This window comes from Stegostoma tigrinum, chromosome 28 (assembly GCF_030684315.1).
Source record: "Stegostoma tigrinum isolate sSteTig4 chromosome 28, sSteTig4.hap1, whole genome shotgun sequence".
In the NCBI taxonomy this organism is placed as follows: domain Eukaryota; kingdom Metazoa; phylum Chordata; class Chondrichthyes; order Orectolobiformes; family Stegostomatidae; genus Stegostoma; species Stegostoma tigrinum.
The window spans coordinates 25,844,587-25,868,480 of NC_081381.1; the positions used below are offsets into that span (position 1 = coordinate 25,844,587).

At 39.5% G+C, this 23,894-nt stretch overlaps 1 protein-coding gene across 17 annotated transcripts in view; it reads right to left on the reverse strand.

Annotated features, from left to right (window-relative positions):
- Window positions 1–23,894, reverse strand: part of kcnab2a (potassium voltage-gated channel subfamily A regulatory beta subunit 2a) — a 275,606-nt gene that overhangs the window by 45,115 nt on the left and 206,597 nt on the right. For all 17 annotated transcript variants that reach the window (XM_059655603.1, XM_048561311.1, XM_048561316.2 and 14 more), the window contains 3 exons: window positions 22,093–22,172; window positions 2,761–2,805; window positions 1,820–1,864 (listed from right to left, as the gene is read on the reverse strand). In XM_059655603.1, coding sequence (XP_059511586.1) covers window positions 1,820–1,864; window positions 2,761–2,805; window positions 22,093–22,172 — 170 coding nt within the window. The remainder of the gene's footprint in view (window positions 1–1,819; window positions 1,865–2,760; window positions 2,806–22,092; window positions 22,173–23,894) is intronic.

Below are 23,894 nucleotides of genomic sequence, written 5' to 3' on the forward strand. Positions count from 1 at the left end.
AATTCGATTAGACTTTTAGTGCTTTGGCAACGTTACCGTTATTCATTAGAAAATTTCCATAATAGATGCCAGAAGATAATTCAACAAGGGCAATGACAAGGTAGTAAAGGAAACCTGCCTGTTATTTCCTTACTAACCCAATGTCATCCATGTCTGGACTACCATTCAAGGTTCCAATTTGCTATGCTGATAAAGGTGAGGAAACAGACCTGTGACTCATCCAGCTTGACTGTTCTGCTACTCATTAATAAGTTTGCGAAGTCAGTGAGAGTAACATTCAAAACGTACTACACAGCAGTCCAAATTTTGCTGCATGGAAGGTAATAAATAGTTTTAAGTAGGAGTTTTTCCAAAGGAAGGAAGACATAATCAAGGCAATGGCCTATCATCTGTGAAGTGGCATAGATTTCTTTTTGTAAATGTTAAAAAAATGTGATACAACTGTATATTGATAAATAGATCACACATCTGCAATAGCACTGATCAAAAGACTTTTAATTTGCCTGGCCCAAACAGCGCCTTTTGGTTATATAAGGTATCAACATTTATCATTATAAAATCATGAGAATTTGAGATCACAATTTTCTCTCCTTCCAAACAAACTTACTCCTTGTTGGATACAACTTCATAACAACAAAAACTGATTCAAGCCAAGCTCAATCATTTCCTCACACTTTAAAAATATGGAGTATGAATTTAATGGCACTGATTTTCTGCCAGCCAGACAGTTATTATAGGAGTTATCCAAGGGGAACCCCTGCAGAATCTCCATTATAGCACACTCCAAAGGAATATAACTGGAAATTGTACTTGCTGCTGTACAATTCCTCTGTGCCTGGAATTCTCCAGAAGCCTCCATTTATGTATTCTCGCCGACCTGCAAAGACCAGACTCCCTGCTCTGGAATGGATCAGACAATGCCCAAACCTGATGTCCCTCCCTCATCCACAGGACTCAACCTAACTGTCTCTCACCTACCGCGAACACTGCATCACTTAAACTTGCCAACTTGTACCTTACCAATCTGGCACCCCATCCAATACGTATCTGGCATCTACTTACTTGGCACCCTACCCACCCAGGACATTATCGCCATCTATCTGGAATTCTACTCCTGTACCCTACTTCCTCCCAGCTGGCACCATAACCATCCACCACACACTAATTTGACACTCCACCTCTTAATGAATTAGCATCCTACCCCCATCCAAGCTGGCATCCTACTTTCCTAGCAACCTACCCGTCTACTTATCGGGCACCCTAAAATTTCACTTTGACAGCAGCCATCAAAGTGACTGTCAGAACCTTTAAATGGCAGAATATGGGAGTGATTACTATTAAAAAAGGGCATATTTTTCTATTCTCTGATAGTTCTGCTACAAAGAAATTGTCAGAGTAGAAGTATGGCTCTGAATTGCTGCAGAACATTCCCCTCAGAAACATAGAGTTTCACTGTTTTGTTAAAAAAAGGGGCTGGTCTGGGCAGTCTGTGAGGTTACCACTTCTCACAAAATTCCACTCCATATTCCCAGCTCACCAGTGCCAAATTGCAGCCCTCGGTAAAAGTTAAATCAGTACATCTGAGGACCACACCTGTGCCCTTCCAGCCCTGCATGCTTCAAGATAAAGTCACAGACTCATACAACATGAAGACAGACCCTTCCAGCCAACTTGTCCATGCTGATCAGTTATCCTAAACAAAACTAGCCCTACTTGCTTGTGTTTAGAGTTAGTCTTTACCAACCAAGAAAACTGGAATAGATATTAATTATATTTATTTAATAAAAAATTATTAATAACTGAATATAGGGTTACATACTTTCCACCCCAGAAGATTTTAGTAGTAATGACAAGGCTGGACCGTCTGTGAAGAGAAAACAGGACATGGCATGAATAAATGGCTTGGCTAATTCAACTTTCTAAGTTTTATAAACAGTAATGCAAGGCTAACAAGTTAATGCAATTCGTTTATTCTTTAATTCACCCCAAAAATAAATAAATGCATCAACCTTTCTTTCAGAAGGTGGAGATGCTGTTTGGTGCTTGACTCATGAAAGTATTTAAAGTATCAGATGCTAATCTACTATTTTAGCCCAGGCATTAACCTGATAAAATTATACAGAGTAAGTTGTCAGAACCATATTCAGGTGTTTTTCATGAGAAGTACTGACCATAATTGCTTTTGTTATAAGTCATTTCAGTTTTGTATCTTACTACACATAGCTTGGTTGTGAAGTTAGTGAGTCAGTGTGCTTCCAGGTCTCTGCTAATGCAATCTATCACAGGGAGGTCCACAAGGCCACTGCAAAGCAATTCCTTTTACTGTTTGTCAGGCTATTTTGGGGAAATAGCTGGTCTACAACTAGCATCTGCTCTAAATGACTGAAAATCCACCACATGAAATGTAAATCTTCCAAATAAAACACACATTCATTACTCCATGCTATATTTAATCTCAAATATGTCTACAGAGATTTTGCATTTGAGAGCCAATTAATAAGTTAATTGGCACTTTTTTTTCCTCAGGTTGCAAACAATGTATTGGAGTTGGGGGAGAGTTGTTACGTGCACTCTTGCATTGACGTAACTATTGTCACCTTTGCTCTCCCTTTTCCAATGTCAGCTATTAAATAATTACATTTCTAAGCTTCAAATATTTATGCTAAAAAATGTGATACAATTTCATTAGGTCTTAACCACCAAAATGCAACATTATTTTGGACAAATAAAATCAATTTTGAACTAACAAGGTAAAGTTACCTCCATCCTTTTTTCTTAATAATACTTCCCAAGACAATTTCTGCCCTAGGGAACAGAAAAAAAAGGTAAGATTAAAAACATTTTGCAGTGAACATTAAATTACTACACAGTTGCTCAGTGATTGGCATTGTTAATCCAGAGAGCCAGAGACCCGGGTTTGATTCCACCCTCGGGCAACTGTCTGTGTGGAGTTTGCACATTCTCCCAGTGTCTGTGCTGGTTTTTTCTGGCTGCTCCAGTTTCCTCCCACAGTCCAAAGATGTGCAGGTTAGGTGAATTAGCCATAGGAAATGCATGATTAGAGTTAAGATAAAGGAGTGGGTCTGGGTGGAATGCTCTTTGGAGGTTTTGGTGTGAACTCAATGGGCTGATGGCATACTTCCATACTGTAGGGATTCTATGATTCTATGATATATACAAGATCATGATGCCTTTATTTTTGATCAGACAATACTTTGCTACACAATATTAACTGTGTTTAATTTTATGCAAGTGGACAAGTGACGCCCTTTGATGTGTCAACCCAACTGAATCCCAGAAATCAAACCCAAACGAGGTGCTTTAATTGATAAAAATGTCCTGACCATACTACACACACTGCCATGGTAAACTCAGCATGTTATTGTGTACTTAAGGTTTGTGTAATTGTAGTAGGTATATTCTAAACACGTAAAGTAAGTTTTTTAACACTGTATAATAATTTATTGAAATATAGAAATTTTCAGCACAGGAAGATTGTTTTTGGCCCACAGTGCCTAGGCTTGCTTTTCAAAAGAGCACCCAAGCTTGATTTCACATACTCACTTTCTTTACATATTCCTGTAGTTAGTCAGTTAGCCATACAGAACATGAATATCTTGCACTCATCAAGTCGATTTGCAAGAAATAACAAGGTAAAGGTAAAACAACATGTATAGTATGAAGAAAACAGTGCTGAATCAATCCATTACTCTGAGAAATAAACAATGAATGGTAATGGACCGTTTTGATGAATTGAAACAGGCGCAAAGTGCTTATGTATTGCATCTGCAAAGAACATGATTCTGTAGATTCATACATAAACACCTTTTAACATGCGCAAGTGTGACACCCTGTGCCCCACATGACAATTCTAAATTGATTTTTAGTGCACTTCTTCGTACACTCAAGATTATATGGTAAATATTGCCCAACCATAGAACAACAATAATTTTGGACACTTTTGAGTTTTCCAAGCATGGGCTAGTTGAGCAAGGTCACTATTTTGTTTGTTGCAAACAAAGGACAAATGCTAATGGGATCCCCTTACAGGTTAAATAACATTCGGCCCCACAATTCTTCCTGCCAAAGTGAAAAACCTCATATTTCCCCATATTATATTCCAGCTGCCAAATTTTTTCCCACTCATTTAACCTGTCCCTACACCTCAGCAGACTCTTAGTGCCATCTGCATCACTTGCCTTTCGGCCTATTTTTGTGGCTTCTGGAAACTTGAGATATAGTATGGTTACTTTCCTCACCCAAGTCATCAATATATATTGTCAGTAATTGTGGCCTCAGCACTGATCCATATTTTCCCAATGACAGATGTTAATCCATCTGGCCTGTAGGTAGTTGTTTATTGTCCCCTTCCCTCATTAAGTAAAGATGCTACATTGACAGTTTTCCAATTGTCTGGGAGTTTTTCCAGAATTAAAGGGTCCCTGGAAGATTACTACAAGTTCATCCACTATGTCTGAAGCTACCTACTTCCTTTAATGTTCTAGGATGCATCCCTTCAAATCCAGGGGACTTATTGTCTTTAGTCCCTTAGTTTCCCAAGCAGTTTTTCTCCAGTAATAGTTAATGTATTCATTTCCTGTCATTTTGCCCCTTGAATATTTAGTAATTTTCAAGCATAAAGGAAGGAGATTTCATTTGTTACAGACCAATCGTCTTGTTTGAAGTTTGCAGATTATATCATAGTGTTCAGTACTATTCACAACTCCTCAGATACTTAAGATGCCTGTGCCTGCATACAGCAAGACCTGGGAATCCGCTCATAATCATATAATTATTATATTATTATAGAAGAAGGCCATTCAACCCATAGTCAGCAAGTAATGTTAATGCCACAAATGTGCAAAGGAATGACTGTATCAAAAAGAAAAACAGAGAAACCAAACACTTCTGTTTAATATACAACAGCAATACCATTACTGAAGCTCTTTCTATCAACATTTTGGTGTTGACTAATGACCAAAAATTTAACTGGACCAGCTCTATAAATACTGTGGCTATGGCACTCCTTTGATAGCTCAGCTGGTAGAGAAGAGGACAACAATGCAGGTGCTGTTGTGGTGCAGTGATATTATATCTACCTCTGGGCCAAAGATCAGGGTTAGTCTCATCTGCTCCAGAGATATGTCGCAATATATCTGAACAGGCTGATTAAAAATATCTAATACAAGAACAGGTGACAGACTGAAAATTCAGTGAGTAAAAAAATCTGACTTTCCAAAGTCTGTCCAGACATCAACTAGCAATAAATTAGCAGTCTTATAAGAGTAGTTTCCAGTTGCCTAGATGATTACAGTTCCAACAGTACTCAAGAAGCTCAACACCATCTAAGGCAGAGCAACCCATTGGATCAATCCCCCATCCATGACCTTAAACATTCACTTCTTGCACCTCCAGTGCACGATCATAGCATGAGTACCATCTACAAGATGCATTATAACAAATCAACAAGGATCCATTGATAGCACTTGTGAATACTCTACCACCTAGAAGGACAAGAAGAGCTGACATATTGGAATACCAGAATCTGCAAGTTCCCCTCCAAAGCATACACCAAAGCATGACCTGAAATTATTTCACTGCTGCTTTACTGTGACTGGGACAAAAACCTGTGGTACTCCACCTAACGGCCTTTTGTTTGAACCAACACTACACAGACTAAGTGGCTTAAGAGGTGGCAGTTGGGGTTTGACAACAAACGCTGGTTTTGCGGGCAACACCCATATCCCAGCAATGAATTTTTTAAAAAATCCATCGTACAATTGATGTCCAGAAACTACAATTGGAAGCAATACCCAAGTTGAGGCCTAACTGGAGGTTTGTAAACATTTAGCATAAATATCCCACCTACTTTACAAAAAATAGCACTGAAAGTAGATTCTCCTGTCATAGATTACATGCTGTGTTCATTCATAAACTCACTGGCAGTAAACACTTATTCTCATGGCTCTGATGAGCTGTCTATCAGGGTGTCTAGTCGCCTGCAAACACACTGAATTAGGTGTATCGGTAGACGGGAAATAAGAGTCTGCTGCTCAAGAGATGACCTGCAGCTTCTGGGAATTCTACCTGAATACATTGGCTTCCAGCTCTCTAAACCTTTTTGCATAGTTAATAATTCTAGTCTCTCAATCTCAGCAATGTTCCACTAATTTAACTGTGCTGTATCAATCTCTATAAATAATGCACAAGGTTAACTCATGTCTTAGCTTTTAACATATTTTAAAATGCATCCCACTTCAGATAAAATGTGTCATCAATTTGGCCAATCTGAATGGAAAAATGATAACCGTAATAAGTGTTGACTTTTTGATCAATGAGCATGTCCTATCAGTATTTTTAAAAAAAAATCAATAGGAATGATGACTAAATGGCTAACACCGCATTTAATGGCTATCGAAAGCTGAAACAGAACATGCTGAAAGAACACAATTAGCGTCCATGTACAGAACATAGCAGTTAATATTTTAGGTGTGGCCCTTCTGTCAAAACCATAAGATATTATGTGTGAACAGCATTTCAACACGAAGAAAGCAAAGTCAAAAAGGAAGGAAACAATGCAGAAGGAAAGAAATGGAATGACCTGTAGAACCTGGAGTTAAATGTTAAAAATTACACTGTCAATGCCAATAGGAAGCCGCTGCCCATACAGTATGCTCTGAGATGTTGGTAATTATGTACAACATGGAAGTGCTTTGGAACAAATTCCAAACTGAAGCCACCAGGTATCCATTCTGACTTCCATGTTGAGAGTTTTTGACAACTAGCTTGTTTGGCACATTTGGCGCATCTATAGACAATAAACTCTCATAATATTCCAAAATACCGTATAGCCAACGAATCACTTTGTTCAGTGTCATGTAGGAAACTCAGTCGTGAATTTGAATACAGAAAGGAGCCATAAACATCGAGAAATATTTTGGTATATTGATTATGGGTAATTTTAACCATTCTTCTTTGAATCGCCCACCTGAATGGCTGGACAGGGGTTTAATTTAATATTTAATCCAGAGATGACATCTGTAAGAATACAACAATAACTCAGTAATGCATGGAGGTAAGCATCAGATTAAAATATATTCTGAGGAAGAGACACTGGACCCAAAATATTAACTCTGAATTTTTCTTCACAGATCTGCCAGACTTGCTGACCTTTTCCAGCAACTTCTGTTTTTGTTCCTGATTTACAGCATCCTCAGTTTTTTGGTTTTTAAAATAGCTAGGTCAATTGAAATTTTCAAATTGATATTGCTAAATTTTAGTTGGATCAGAGTATCAAAGGATATGCATCAACGATAAGTAATGGAGTTGATGTACAGATCAGCTATGATCAAATTAAATTGCAGAAAGGGCTACAGTGATAGAAAGGCTTACTGCTCTTCCTATATTCCTTATATATGCAAGTTCATAGTGGTACTTGAACACACAATGCAACAACTCAAAAGCAAGAGTGCTACAAATTAAACTAAGCTGACACCGAAGTCTGAGATGAGGTCACCCACGTGCTTCATTAGACTGGGAACTAAACTAATTCGAAGTTGTAATGCGTTCTATTGTATTGGTCAAACAGTGCTGAATACTATCCAGTCCAAATTTCATAAGAAGCTAATTTAAAAACTAGGCAAACATGCATAACAAGACTGATCCCATGAGCTGTGAGGAAAGATTACAGTCTATATTGTCTATATGGACTTTAGTAAGGCCTTTGCCAAGGTCCGACATGGCAGGCTGGTATAGAAAGTAAGTCACATGGAATCCGTGATGAGCTGGTGAGATGGATACTGAACCGGCTTAGTCATAGAAGGTAGATTGCAGCAATAAAAGGATGTTTTTCAGATTGGAGATCTGTGACAGGTGGTGATCTGCAGCGATCAGCGCTGTTTATAATAAATTATTTGAAGGTGAATGTACGTGGCCTGATTAGTAAGTTTACAGATGACACAAAGATTGGGGAAGCTATGAATAGTGAGGAGGATTACCAGAGGATATAGCAGGATACAGAGAGGCTAGAGACTTGGACCAATAAATGGCAGATGGAGTTTAATCCAGACAAATGTGAGGTGATGCATTTTGGGGGTCTAATACAAAACTGAAGCATACAGTAAATGCCGGAACCCTTAGCAGCATCAACATACAGAGGAATCTAGGCTTACACATTTCCCTGAAAGTAGCAACACAACTGGATAAGGCAGTCAAGCAGGCATGTAGCATGCTTGCCCTCATCAGTCAAAGCAGAGTACAAAAATTAGCAAGTCATGTTGCAGCTGTTTAGAACTTTATTGACGCCACATTTGGAATATTGTGTGCAGTTCTGGCTGCCACACTACCAGAAGATGTGGCTTTGGAGAGGATAAAGAAATAGTCTACCAGGATGTTGCCTGGTTTGGCAGTTATTGGCTATGAGGAGAGATTGGACAAAGTTGGTTTGTTTTCACTTAAACATTGAAGGATAAGGGGTGACCTGATAGGAGTTTACAAAATTGACAGGCATGGACAGAATGGATAGTCAGAGTTCTTTTTTTCAAGTGAAAAAATCTCAGTTAGTGGGTTACATAGATTTAAGGTAAGAGGGGTAAGTTTAAAGATGTGAGAGGCAGGTTTTTCTTTTTCACGGAGGGTGATAAATACTTGGAATGCATTGCCAGGAGGTGGTGGAGATGCATACAATAGCAATGTTTAAGAGGCATAAATACATGAATAGGCAGAGAACAGAGGGCAATGGAAAGTGCAGAGGCTAAAGGTCTTTACTTTAGAAAGGAATCATGTGTCAGCACAGTCTTGGTGGGCTTAAGAACCTGTTCCAGTGCTGTACTGTACTGTGCTATATTCTATTGTAGTCTCTTAACGTCTACAGCTTAGAAGGACGACAACTAAGTGGATGTACTTATGTAAAATATATTAAATAAAGGTAAGTAAACCTTTACTTAGATGACCCACACGATGCTAATAAAATGGAAAAAACAGTATGTTTAAAGCAAATATTAGCTTTAAAAACTTAAAGAAAGAACTGTTTGGACAATTTATCAGATCAGACGATACCAACGTATACACTGGAGTTATTCAAGATATAATCAGAACCACAACGGAGAGATTAACATACTAATGAATTTCCTATTCCCATATTTCAGTGTGCTGTACAGAATAACTTTGAGAAAAGTATATGCACCCACACTTTTTATTTGTTTTGTATCTTGATGTAAATTTTCAGGAAATATATTGAATACCAGTCTGGTATTCAGTTCTTCAGTGTTTAGTGATTCGCTAAGTTGAGCAGACAACTACATTAACTAACACTGATAAGATTAACATTGAACTTGAAGGCACCATTCCCATTTGCCTGGAAGATGCTGTCTGGCTGACATCATATCCTTTGGTATTTCTCACTGTGAAACATAAATACTAAACAGGACAGAGGTTGGTCATAGCCTGGTGCAGAGTGTGAGTACTTCAGCTCTGACAGCTTTCTTTACAGCTGCTAGTTGCAGCACATTGAGTGAAGATGGTGATAACTGGAACAATTCAATGAAGACTGACCAACAGGGAAAACAAAATACCAGTATTATTAATTCGGTACAGCGTCTTGTGCTTTTTTGAAAAAAATTATAGTTGAAGTTATCTAATTACAACAAATCTACGGTAAAATTTTGGGCCACAGCTGGGAAGATTTTGAGGGAAATTTATTCTCTTCACTAGACTTAAGCAGTAGTCTACAGCTAATAAAAAGGAGAGTTTTTTAAAGAAACGTTATAGTACTTCATATTTTATTGTAACAAACCATGAAAATGATTCTTTTCTGGTGGGACAACTGTTTTTTTAAAAAAAGATGAGCCATATTGACCAGGAAACCATAAGGTTTAGAACTGACCCCATGCTGCTGTGCTGATCTCAGCAGTGGGTGCTAAAATTGGTTTCAAAGTCTCTCAGAAGAGCAGCCCAATCTATTCTCAATCAATCTGTTTATATTCTTTGTCAGTCTCGTTGCATGACATTCACAAATTCCCCACCTAGTCCTGTATCATCAGCAAATGTGGATACATTACACTTGGTTCCTTCATCTAGGTTATTGGTATGGGTTGCAAGTAGTCCAGGTGCAAAGCAGTGATCCTTACAACATCCCACTATATACCATTTGCCAACCCAAAGATGAATTGCTTATTTGTAACTCCCGATTTGCGTCCATTTATCCACATTAATGTTACTCCAATCCAATGGGCCCTAATAGTGTGTGTAATAATCTCTTACATTGGCACCGTGCCTACAGCTTTACTAAATCCCAAAATACTACACCCACTGATTCCCATTTATTAATGCAGCTAGTAATAATCTTAAAAAATAGATTTTTTGAACACAATTTACCATTGTAAATCTATACTGATTCCACCCTAGTGGCTTCTTATCACGTGCCTAATGATTTAGAAGAGCGAACAAGGAAAAGTTACCTGGGCTAATAATTATAAATGAACTATTTAAAATTAATGCAATGGTTGGGTAAAGTCTGAGATTCCATTCCAATGCACCTGACTTCCATGTGGCCCTTACTGAATTAACTACTTAAAAATAAGGACGTGTACTTGCGTAGTATTAATGACACCCTCCGGATTGCCCAAAATGCTTTACAGCCAATGAAGTACTTTTTGAAGTATAAACGTAGGAAATATGGCAACCAATTTGCAAGCTCGAAGGGCTGAATGGCCTCCTCCTACTCCTATGTTTCCTACAAACAAGAATGCAAGAATGACCAGACAAATCTGTTATCATGGTGCAGAATAAATATTTCAATAAATATTGACCTGGACAGTGTGGGCAACATGCCTGCTGTTTCAAAAAAATGCCAAGGGATCTTACACTTGAGGGCAGAATGCGCCTTGGTTTAACATCTTATTCAAATGCTGACACCTCAGACACAGCAGCACATCTTTAGGATTACACACTTCTTATTTTGATAGAAAGTAATCTGATGGATTCTTGCTTTTCAATTCTTTTGTCCCTTTTTATCCATTCTAAACTTGCTTTATAATAATTTATTAATATTCTGACAATATTTTTACCTAGGTTACAGCAGACCAGTTAGAAGAGTAGACATTCATTCCCAAAGCCTCACCTTCCTTAAACTTCTATGGGAAGACATAACTCCTTTACAACTGTAAAATCTGGTAGTACCACAATTGGTAATCTGGTCATCTGATGCAGCTATTAGTACAATCCTGTGCTATGGGACATTCTGGTATTGACTCAGCTATTCAGCAATCAATTTTTCCATTTGTAAAATATTGGAAATATTTTAGTAATACCACATATAAGGGGAACCTGTGTAGTCTTAAAAGAGCCATTATGAACAAATTAGGACTTAAGACATTTCTTGGCATCTCTTTAAAATCTGAATTTTAGAAAAAATATTGGACTGTTATTTTGGCTGGCAAGGAGACTCATAACACTTAGATATATGGTCATCTGCAATCACAAATATCCTACAACATAGCAATCAAAAAAAAACCCTCAGTTCTTTACTCAAAGTAAAACAAGGCCGAATGGATATTTTTGACTTTTAGAATCATCGATGCATTTAGTCTAGAGATCCTTTATAGTACTACATACTGCAAAGATGGGTGTTTAGGTTTTTAGCATTGTACTACAATGAAGAATGAATAGAAAAATTCAGAAGAGAATGTGCTTTCTGCAACTGCTACAAACTAATGCCTCTTGATAATAAATTTATGTGACACATTGTACCTTTAAATTGGATCCAGATTCTGTTTTATCTAGCTTAATGTTTCTAGTACTTTCTGTTTTTATTACTTACTGTTCATTTAGCTTGCCCCAAAACATCTCTGGGTTTACTATGGCTGTAGTTTCCTTTTGTGTAAGATGACAACATTGTAAAATGTAGATATTGGAACTATCTCCCAAGTCCTGTCTGACTGTTACTAAATTATATCACTTGTCAAAAAAGGAAAGAGAAATAAACGAGTGCGACTGATCTGCCTACAATCAGAGGTGGGGCGTATTGAAACAATAACTTTAGTATGGATGTAAAATAGGTTCAATGACACGACACAAAGTGTGATAGAGTCATAGAAGCATACAGCATAGAAACAGACCCTTCGGTCCAATTTATCTGCACCGAACAGACATCCCAATCAGATTTAGCCCAATTTGCCAGCATTTGGCTCATATCCCTCTACATCTTCCGATGTGTGCATCTATCCAGATGTCTTTTAAGTGTTGGAATTGCACTCCACCACTTCCTTTGGCGGCTTGTTCCAGACACACACCACTCTGTGTGTGAAAAGTTACCCCTCAGATCCTTTTTAAAATTTTCCCCTCTCACCTTATACCTGCCCTCTAGATTTGGACACAGCCACTCTACGAAAAAGACCTTGTCTATTCACTCTATCCATGCCTCTCATAATTTTATAAATCTCTATAATAGCCCAAGCCTTTTCAGCTATCCCTACAGCTCAAACCCTCCAGTCCCAGCAACATCCTTATAAATCTTTTCTTCACCTTCTCAAGTTTAACAACAGCCTACCTATAGAAGGATGGCCAGAATTGTAAGTATTATTCCAAAAGTGGGCTAAGCAATATCCTGTACAGGTGCAACATGACATCCCAACTCCTATACTCAATCGTATGACCAACGAAGGCAAGCATGCCAAACACCTCCTTCACTATCCTGTCTACCTGGGAACTTCACTTTCAAGAAACTATGAACCTGAATCCTTCAGTCTGTTCGATCGGCAACACTCTCCAGAGCCCTACCATTTACTGCACAAGTCCTGCCCTGGGTCGTCCTACCAAAGTGCAACACCTCACATTTAAATAAATTGAATTCCATGTACCACTCCTCGGCCCATTGGTCCAGCCGATCGAGGTGCCATTGCACTCCGAGATAACCTTCTTCACTATCTACTACACCACCTTTTTCGGTGTCATCTGCAAGCTTACTAACTATACCTCCTGTATTCACATCCAAATCATTTATATGTGTCACATAAAGTGGTGAACCCAGCACTGATCCTTGTGACATACACTGGTCACAGACCTCTAGTCTGAAAAACATCCCTCCACTACCACCCTCTGTCTCTGAGCATCAAGCCAATTTTGTATTAAATTGGCTAGTTCCCCCGATGCCACTTGATCTAACCTTACTAACCAGTCTACCATACGGAATCTTATTAAACACTTTACAGAAGTCCGTACAGACAATGTCTACTGCTCTGCCTTCATCAATCTTCTTTGTCACTTCTTCAAAAAACTAAATCAAGTTAGTCAGACATGATTTCCCATGCACAAAATCATACTTTTTCAGACTGCAAGGTGGTTTGCAGTAGTGTTCCCCAAAGGTCAATTTGAGTCCATTACTCCAACACTGTTTTCCTGAAAAAAAAAACTTACAGTCTGGTGTACAATGAAGCATTAAAAAGACAACAGGGAATACAAAATTTGGTACAGGAGTAGACTATAATGAGGATTGTTATAGGCTTCAGAATGATATAGGCTGGTGATCTGGAAAGATGTATGACAGATGAAGTTCAATGCAAAGAAGCGTGGAGAAAAGCAACTTAGGAAAACAAATTTGTAAATGCATTATACTATAAATAGCAAGGTTTTGTAAAAGGTGTTGATAAACAAAGACTTTGGTATCCATATACATAAATTTTCAAGGTGACAGATCAAGTTGATTAAGTGGATAAGAGTATAAGGGGTCCTTGTGTTTATAACAGAAAAAAAGTTGCTGGAAAAGCTCAGCAGGTCTGGCAGCATCTGTGAAGAAACAACAGATTAACACTCTTGGGCCAGTGACCCTTCCTCAGGTTCTGGGTTTCAGCTAAAGTATTGTGAACAATTTGGGCACTAATTTTAGCGAATATCTAACGGCCTTCAGAAAGAGTACAGAGTAGATTTATCAAGATGCTTCAGGTGATGATGGGCTTCAGTTGGAACCGAGAAGTCGGAAATGATAACACCATTTTACACAGAATAGAGAAGGTTAAGGGATGACCTCAAAGATTTAAGATGATGAAAGATTTTGATAGATCAATAGGGAAAACTATTTCCTTTGGAGAGTGAATGATTAACTAGAGATCATAGGTTCAAAATCATTCTAGAGGGAAGAATATATTTGTACATGGATTGGGTCTTGAAATTAATCAAGACTAGTAAACTTTTTGATTGAATTTGGAGACAACCTACAACTGTCTTAGGTATTACAGCTAAACTTAAAGGTACCCCAAAATTTTACTTTTGTAAAGAATAAAGATTGATACAGTTGCAAGAAAAAGGGTAGTGCTTGGTGGCTAGCACAAGGATGTATTGCTCATCAGAGTAGAATAAGTTTAGCTTGTATCTGATTATGCTAATTATAACTGAGAGGACTCAATGGTGACATTTGAACTCGGGGGTACAGAAAGACTCCCAACTCTTAGCATTGAAAGCCGACTCAGTCTAAACATTGAAACTGAGGTAAGGATCCTGAATAAGCCTGATTTATCAGGCACTGAACAATTTATCATACACGGACGTGAAATTTCATTCTTCTGGAATCTGTGGAGGAGCCGACTATCAAATGCCGAGCCTTAAAGATAACTATTCATGGAAAATCAATTATTAAACTAGGCTGTATTTTATGATAGAGATGGTAGGAACTGCTGATGCTGGAGAATCTGAGATAACACAGTGTGAAGCTGGATGAACACAGCAGGCCAAGAACACAGCAGCATCAGAAGAGCAGGAAAGTTTGTTGTTTCGGGTCCAGACTCTTCTTCAGAAATGGGGGAGGGGAAGGGGATTCTGAAATAAATAGGTAGGCAGGGGGAGGCGGACAGGAGATGGATAAAGGAGAAGCTAGGGTGAGAGGGGACAGACAAGTCAAAGAGGCGGGGTTAGAGCCAGTGAAGGTGAATGTAGGTGGTGAGTTAGGGAGGCGATAGGTCAGTCTGGGGAGGACGGACAGGTCAAGGAGGCGGGATGAGGTTAGGGGGTAGGCGATGGGGGTGGGACTTGAGGTGGGAGGAATGGTTAGGGAGGCGAGGACTAGCTGGGCTGGTTTTGGGATGTGGTCGGGTGTGGGGAGATTTTGAAGCTTGTGACGTCCACATTGATACCCTTAGGCTGCAAGGTTCCCAAGCAAAATATGAGATGCTGTTCCTGCATCTTTTGGGTGGCGTCATCACGACAATGCAGGAGACTGAGGATGAACATGTCGTCCGAGGAATGGAGTTAAAGGAGAAGTTGTTGAGGGTGAGGGCGAGTTTGGACAAGCAGATGAGGGTGTCAGTGTAGGGGTCTGGTTAGGCCTGCGGGACAGGAAGAAGCGGAGGGCCTTTAGGCCATTTGCATAGGGAATGCAGGTGTATAGGGAGTGGGCGTCCATAGTAAAAATGAGGCACTGGGGACTGGGGAATTGGAAGTTCTGGAGGAGGTGGAAAGCGTGGGTGGTGTCACGGGTGTAGGTAGGGAGTTCCTGGACCAAGAGGGAGAAAATGGAGTCCAGATAGGTGGACATAAGTTGGGTGGGGCAGGAGCAGGCAGAGACAATGGGTCGACCAGGGCAGTCAGGTTTGTGGATTTTGGGAAGGAGCAGAAGCAGGTGGTGTGGGGTTGGGGAACGATGAGGTTAGAGGCTGTAGATGGGAGGTGACCGGAGGTGATGAGGTAGTGGATGGTTTGGGAGATGATAGTTTGGTGCTCGGGGGTGGGGTCATGATCAAGGGGGTGATAGGAGGAGGGGTCAGCAATGTAGAGGTCAGTGCGCAATACTACTACTGCACCTCCCTTGTCTGCAGGTTTCATGGTGAGGTTGGGATTGGAGCAGAGGGCTGTACGCTCTGCAGAGGAGAGGTTGGAGTGGGTGAGATGTTGAGGCGATTGATGTCTCGACGACAATTAGAGATAAGAAATCAAGGGAGGGTAGGAGGCCTTGGGGTGGTGTCCAGGGGGAGGGGGTGCATTGGAGGTGGGTGAAGGGGTCAGTAGAGGGAGGGTTAGGCTCACAGTTAAAGAAATAAGTGCAGCGGTGGAGGCGGCGGAAAAACTGCTCAATGTCCAAACGAGAGTTGTATTTGTCGATGTGTGGGTGGAGGGGGACAAAGGTGAGTCCTTTACTGAAGACTAACCATTCATCCTCAGTAAGGGGGAGGTCTGGGGGGGATGGTGGAGACTCGGCAGGGCTGGGTGTCATTGTCTTGGCTCGAGATGCTGGCTGTGAAGGCAATGGGCGGAGCGACATGGGTGGGCGGAGTGACATTGACTGGCAAATTGAGGATTTTGGCGGCAGCAGCATCCCTGATGTCTGTGTTGTCCTTGGAAACGGAGGCAGCAGCATCAGCAGCGGTGTTGATGGCATAGGTTGTACTGGAAGTGGCGTACCGGATGACAGCGGATGTGACGTCAACTCTGGAAACCGTTGGTGCTCCAAAGGTGGCCACATGGCTAATGGCGGCGGGCACATGGTGGGGAAGGTTCTGGGTATGGTGGCAAGCACCAGTGAGTTTAAAATATTTTCGGTTTTTAGTATCTAATAAAGCCGAGTAAAATTGAGAGTTCAGGTTGTGGATTTTACAAAGGATAAAAAACAGGAGAGGTCCTTTGCAGGTCTGGGAGAGGAGGCTCTGAGTTGGGGTAGGCTTGATTGCAGTATTTGGAGATGCTGGCGCATTGCAGTGAGTGTGTATTTCAGAAGTCGCAGTGAGAAACTCTTCTGCAGGAGATCAACGTTCTGATTGTAGTGGTCGTCACGGTTGGGGCCAAATTTGGAAAGTTTAAATGTAGACCTTAGTCCATTGGGGATTACCCAGTTCCGTAGGCAGGTACTCAGAAAGGTAATGTGACTGTAGTACCTGGTTTGCTTTAGGATGTAGTCGAGCAGTTTCAGGGCCGAAGAAAGTACAAGAGGGTGTATATTAAGATTTTTTTTTACTCTTTGGCTGACAATATTACCTTATTAAAGAGATTAGTTAGGTTCATGGGTATTTATTTTAGAGGATTGAGTTGGAAAATTAGTTTTGTGGGTTAAAATCAATCGTCAGCAATTAATTTAGGGTGTCTATGAAAATCAAACTAACACAAAATAATTGCAGAAATACACCCCATCACCACTTTCTGATCCAAAAGAATGCTTTCTGTGATATTTTCAGGTGTTTTGCACTTCTGAGCCTAAACTTAGCCAAAGGCTATTCAACCATGGGGACCTCACAATTAAGTCAGACCTAGTCATCATATGAGATTGAGAGTAGTATTTAGATGTAGAGCTTCTGGCTGATTTTAGCTTCTTTAGCATTTGAGAAACTGGATACACTTCTAGTTAGTGTCTCATTGTTGCCCTTGCAGAAATGAATTAAGGCAGCACTGATCAATAGTTAAATCAAGCAGGTTTTCAGAAAATGAGTAGGCATGTAAGAGCTTTTGCTTCTTTAATTGTACAAGAGCAACTAAGAAAAAGGGTCACATTATGCAAACTTAATTTACACTCCAGCTGAATTTTTCAAGTGCACAGCAAAATAGGGTAGTAGATGAACAGTGACAACAACTGATGACAGTTGGTCACCGCAGAGGAGTGGTGGCTTAATTTCAGTGCAGATTTATTTTTAGAAGTTAACAATGTACTTTGGCATTAAAACTAATTCCATTAATGGAACTCCTATGAGTCAATGCTAAAATTGTGAACAATTAGAGAAAAAGTGTTGAAGGGCAAACAACTCACATGTACATGTTACAAAAGCATTTTCTGTTTTCATCTCCCACGGGAAGAATTTTTAATCATAAATCAAATCTTTTTGGTTATGAGTCATAAGTTTTCACCATACACACAATTCATTGAAAATCATTCCCCACTGAACAATTTTAGCAAAAGCAAAACTGCAGTGACATGGAGACCATATGCTTGCGCAGGTAAGACAGGGTGAACTGGCTAAGACTTGTGTGATAGATCTACAGGTTGTTAAGAGAGGATATGCATATCAACAGTGCTGCATCAAACAAATCATGGCTCAACTGTATATCATGGCTCAACACACTAGTATAATTTTTCATTGAAGTCATAAAACCATAGAATTATAGAAGAGTTATAGCTCAGAAGGGGTTATTTAGCCTGTTGTATGTGTGTCAGGTCTCTCTGCAAGAACAACGCATCTTGTCTCACTCCACTCCCAATAAGCTTGTAATGTCTTTTCCTTCAGTTAGTTATCCAATTTTGGTTTGAAAGGCACAATTGAATCTGCCTCCACCACATTCTCAAGCCACAGGTTTTCTTGTCGGTCACAGTTGATTCCTAATCTAATCACCTTAAATCAGTAACAAAAGCAGGAAGCGCTGCAAGTCTGAATCATTTGCTATAGAAAAAGTTAATGTTTGGAGGCCAAATGGGATCAGAAGCCTTTCAGCCTGGATTTTGCTCCTCTTCAAGCCTGCTTTGTAAAGATAGGTTTGTGGGAAGGGAAAGCAGGAGGAGACAGACAAGGTGTAGGTGTATCTGATTCATTCTCAGGCACACACTCTCCCCCCCCCCTCTCATCCTCACAGTGTGACAGAGGAGACAGAGAGAGAGAGAGAGAGAACAAAAGTGAGAACGCAGATGAGAAAGAACATGAGTGAGAGAGCAAGAGGCGTTTCTCTCCTGCATTTGCTGCTGGCAGTCTCACAGTGAGCCTGTCAGCAATAAATGTGAAAGTGAAATGGCCTGTCATTAGACAAACAGCCCTGCAACAAATTTCAAATCCATTAGCTCTTCAGCCTTTAGAGAATACATTCTGGCTCCAAAACCATCTGTTTAACAAACCTGGTCTACATCATCTAATATAATAAAATGTGAGGCTGGATGAACACAGCAGGCCAAGCAGCATCTCAGGAGCACAAAAGCTGACGTTTCGGGCCTAGACCCTTCATCAGAGAGGGGGATGGGGGGAGGGAACTGGAATAAATAGGGAGAGAGGGGGAGGCGGACCGAAGATGGAGAGTAAAGAAGATAGGTGGAGAAGGTGTGGGTGGGGAGGTAGGGAGGGGATAGGTCAGTCCAGGGAAGACGGACAGGTCAAGGAGGTGGGATGAGGTTAGTAGGTAGCTGGGGGTGCGGCTTGGGGTGGGAGGAAGGGATGGGTGAGAGGAAGAACCGGTTAGGGAGGCAGAGACAGGTTGGACTGGTTTTGGGATGCAGTGGGTGGGGGGGGAAGAGCTGGGCTGGTTGTGTGGTGCAGTGGGGGGAGGGGATGAACTGGGCTGGTTTTTGCAGTGGGTGGGGGGGAAGAGCTGGGCTGGTTGTTTTCATGCATCTCTCTCTGTACCTGTGAATCACCAACTTTAATAACAATACTCTATTCATATATACATACATAGTAAACATAATTTAATTTTATTACCTTCCATTTTTCTCTGATCTCACCTAATACTTAATACATTATACCTAAAAAATAGCCCCGCCCACCACAAATACCAGAAATACACATGGGAATTGAAGAGCCTTCTTTTCTTTGCAAATAGTGTCCTGAAGCATTTTCTGTTTTCATCTCCCATGGGAAGAATTTTTAATCATAAATCAAATCTTTTTGGTTATGAGTCATAAGTTTTCACCATACACACAATTCATCTAATTTTCATGCATCTCTCTCTGTACCTGTGAATCACCAACTTTAATAACAATACTCTATTCATATATACATACATAGTAAACATAATTTAATTTTATTACATTCCATTTTTCTCTGATCTCACCTAATACTTAATACATTATACCTAAAAAATAGCCCCGCCCACCACAAATACCAGAAATACACATGGGAATTGAAGAGCCTTCTTTTCTTTGCAAATAGTGTCCTGAAGCATTTTCTGTTTTCATCTCCCATGGGAAGAATTTTTAATCATAAATCAAATCTTTTTGGTTATGAGTCATAAGTTTTCACCATACACACAATTCATTGAAAATTATTCCCCACTGAACAATTTCATTGTATAAGAAAAAATAATAGTCCTTTAGAAATTAATTAACTGCAGTCAGCACGGCTAACACCTAAAATGAATCTCCATTTTTCTCTAATGAATGTGTTAGGGAAATTGCCCTGGGAAAACTGAAGGCTGTTAGAGGCTGCCTTGACAGTTTGAACTGCCAGTAATATGGAAATCCATAAATGTGTCAAGAGACTGTTCACCTAACAGCTTTCCCTCAGTACATTTGATAATTACCACAATTGTCAAACTTTTACCTTCTTTTCGGGTTAAGCTTCTTTTAATGTCATATTTCACATTGTACAAAAATCAGTGTTTTATAATTGCTGACCATTTATTTACTTTAATGTGAAGCAGACACACGCTCAAGGATGGATCCAAGCAGCAGTAGAGTCTCCAGACAGTAATTTAAAGTAAAAATTGCTGAATGTCCACGATATTGGTCACAACGGTTTGCAAAATATGATGAAAGTTAAGCACAACTCTACAAGAGAAGAGAAATCAGAGGCAGTAGATAGGCTTGGAACTATGGAAAATTCTGATAGACAATAGGGTAGATATTCAGACTCCCGCAAAGTTTTTTGCATAACAGCTGGGTCACACTTTAGGTGAAAATGAAAGCAACATAAGTCAACTGACAGCAAAAAAAATGCACAGAGCAGCTTTCCCAAAAGGGAAGCGAATGTACAAATACTTGGGACAAAAGCAAAATATAGTAACAACAAAACTCATAACATAAAACCAAATCAAGAGTGTAAATAAAATGTACTAAACCACAATAAATTCATGAAATATTTCCAAATCACCCTCCAGACCTTTCTATTTACATCCCATTTTCAACAACTGTCTAGCACGCCAGAGCATCTTTGGTGTAATGGTGCCAACATTTTTATGTTGCAAATCTGGTGTTAATCCAGGATGATTAAACTTTATAATAATATTTAAGTGGATCTCTGTGTTTTTGGTGACAGATTTTACTGTCGCTGAGAACTCAGCAGGATAGAAATTATGGGGAGAGTTTTCACAAGCAATTTCAACATGTTTAGTTTAGTACACAGTATTCGCAATTTCTAACACAATTAAAAATTGTAACCAATGTGTATTTAAACATTTTAATGGCATCCTGGAAAATTTATAAACTTATAAAATATGCCACACGTTAAGTGTACAAAAAGAAAAGAGTTAGGCTGAAAGAGACAACAGGTTATTTGTGACTCAGCTGATTTGGCAGTGCAGTAATTCCTTAATAAATTGTGCCTTAATTGCATCAGGTGTTTTGGATTTCTTGTTTCAGTTTTAACTTTTGTGCTATTTCATTTTCTACTCAACTTGCTGATCAAAGACTAGGATGTCAAACTGTTACTGATTAAGAGACCAGCATGGTTAACATTACACTTAAACTTTTAGCAGCTGTGCTAATCCAGTGATATCATATCAATGCTTGTAAAAAAAATCTGTAAGACATTGTCTCTGGTAAAGGCACATATTTTGTTTACAATGCAAAGTTCAGAACAATAAATAAGTAGCTCAACCATAGGAATATATATAAATTATTGTGATATGCCCACGTTGTTCGCAGCAAAAATATACATAGGGAAGGTTGTAGCGCAGTGGTAATGTCAATAAATTCGTAATTCAGAGGGCCAAGTGACTGCCCTGTGGACATGAATTCATATCCCACCTATGGCAGCTGGTGGAATTTAAATTCAAAATAATTTATCTCGAATTAAAAGCTTCTGCCAGTAATGATGACAATGAAACCCAATCATAGATTGTTGTAAAAACTCATATACTTCACTAATGTCTTTTAGAGAAATAAATCTGTTGCCCTTATCTGATCTGTCCTACATACTAATTCAAACCGACAGCAATGTAGTTAACTCTCAAAAGCTCACCTAAATGGTCAAGTAAGTCACTCAGTTAAACAGCAATTTAGGAAGGGTAAATAAAAGTGCTGACTTTGTTGGCAATGCCCACATCTCATGAAAGGATGAATACTTGAATGAAGTGAAATTAGGAAGTTTTTATTTCTCCAAGTTATTAGGCTAGGCAATAATTAAGCTCATGTTAAAAAATAGAGATCTCCTTAATCAGTACATGACTTCCGACTGCTTTTATCGCAAAGGTCAATGTACCTACTTGCCAGCTGCATAAACTTCTGCTGTATCAAAGAGGTTTATTCCATTTTCATAGGCCAAAGTCATCAGCTGTTCAGCCATCTGAAACAAAAAGGGTAAAATCTGATGTAAATACAACACTTAGCTTACTTTTAGAGCACATAAAAGATGCAATCGGTGTTACTTAAAATTATCCTCTTTCTTTTGTCTTTGATTCCTAACATGTACAAGCAGCAGAGCGAGGGAGATTAGAGGCAGCCTGTAGCTGATCCTGGAGTTGCTTGATTTCTTTCTCCCAAAGTTAGAAAGTAGACTGAGAAAAGGGCTTAGGACTGTACAACTACAACTCTTCAAAGACCAAAAAACGTTTTTGTGTGATATCGTTCTATGATAATCAGTTTCAACCCAATGACACAGCTTCAATGTTTCCGGTCAAAACTACTGTATGTTGTAAGGGTTACAGTGAAGCCATGAGCACCACTTCAGGCATAACAAGGTTCAATAACTTTCCCGTTATCATCAGCTCAGGTTTGGAGATGGAAGGTGTCCACTCTCCATTTTTCTGTGTTTGCAGAGTCCTGCAATCATAGGCAAGCAAGTCACAAGAGTAATTGTTGGCTTTGTCCACTTGAAGTTTATGGAAATATCCACATCTTGTATGCTTGTACATTCTGTGGTCAATAGCAGCCATTTAAAGATAGTACAGCAAGAATCCATCTTAAAAATAGACAACTGCACATCAGGTTTAAAAACAAATATACGACCTCCCTTCATATTTTGCTAGTATTACACTTTTCTGGCCATTGGGGGATAAATTAATTCAATTTCATTTTTAAACAGATTTGCTTGCAGGGTTAAAGGGTAAAAGCAAGTAAAGGGTTATACATTCATTCTTTCATTTAATCTTGATAGTCCAACACACAACTAGTGGGTGCAATGAAGTTCATTGTTGCGTTCTATGGTTTTACAAATGGGACATGGTGTCAACAATGACCTTGATCTTCCTTCTAAACAAGTGACTTTTCCTGTTGTAAAAGATGCAAACTCCAGTGTAGGAACTTGTATTTGTTGGTTTACACTTTTAGAAATTGTCAAAAAGGTTCTGGTCTGTGTATGTTTGGATGCCTTGAGACCCGTGGCAAACAGATTTCAAAATACTGAAGGGCCACGATAACCTTCTCTAACATGGAGTGCACTTTCTGGTGTGTGTCGGGCTTTTTGTTTGAAAAACAAGCAATTGGCTGCTCGATTTTGTAATCATCCTCTTTCAGCAGGATGGTTCCTACTCCCTCAGTTACTGGCCACTCTATCATTTTAGCTGAGGTCTAGAATAGGCTCATTCACCAGGAATTCTTTCAATTCAATAAAAATAAAGCTTTTTGGCATTTCTCTGCCCACGCCATTGTGATTTCTTTCTAGGGCTGCACATTATCAGGGCATCCAGGAACACAGCAAGTGTTCAGACAAGCTATGACTTGGGTTGTTAGTTTTTGAAATGTTGCTGGGGCACTTCCTTTTCCACTACAGTTAATCTTTTCCTGGCATAAATCATCTGGGATGACAAAGCTGGGTTTTCTCTTGCTCTGGGGGTAATGGGACATGACAGAAGACTTTTAAGAGGTCAATTTTGTTGAGTTCGGCCATGGCCTATCTGCTCTGTACACTTGTTAAATGTATTAATTAGGAATGGAGCCTGTCCTCATCATTTAATTTATACTGTGGTAATAAATGTGGAGCCAATACCAAGTGGCCTGGCTTTTGGCTCACTGGTGGGCATTCCCCCGTGCCCATATCATGAGGTGTCAATGGGTGCATCTTGGCACA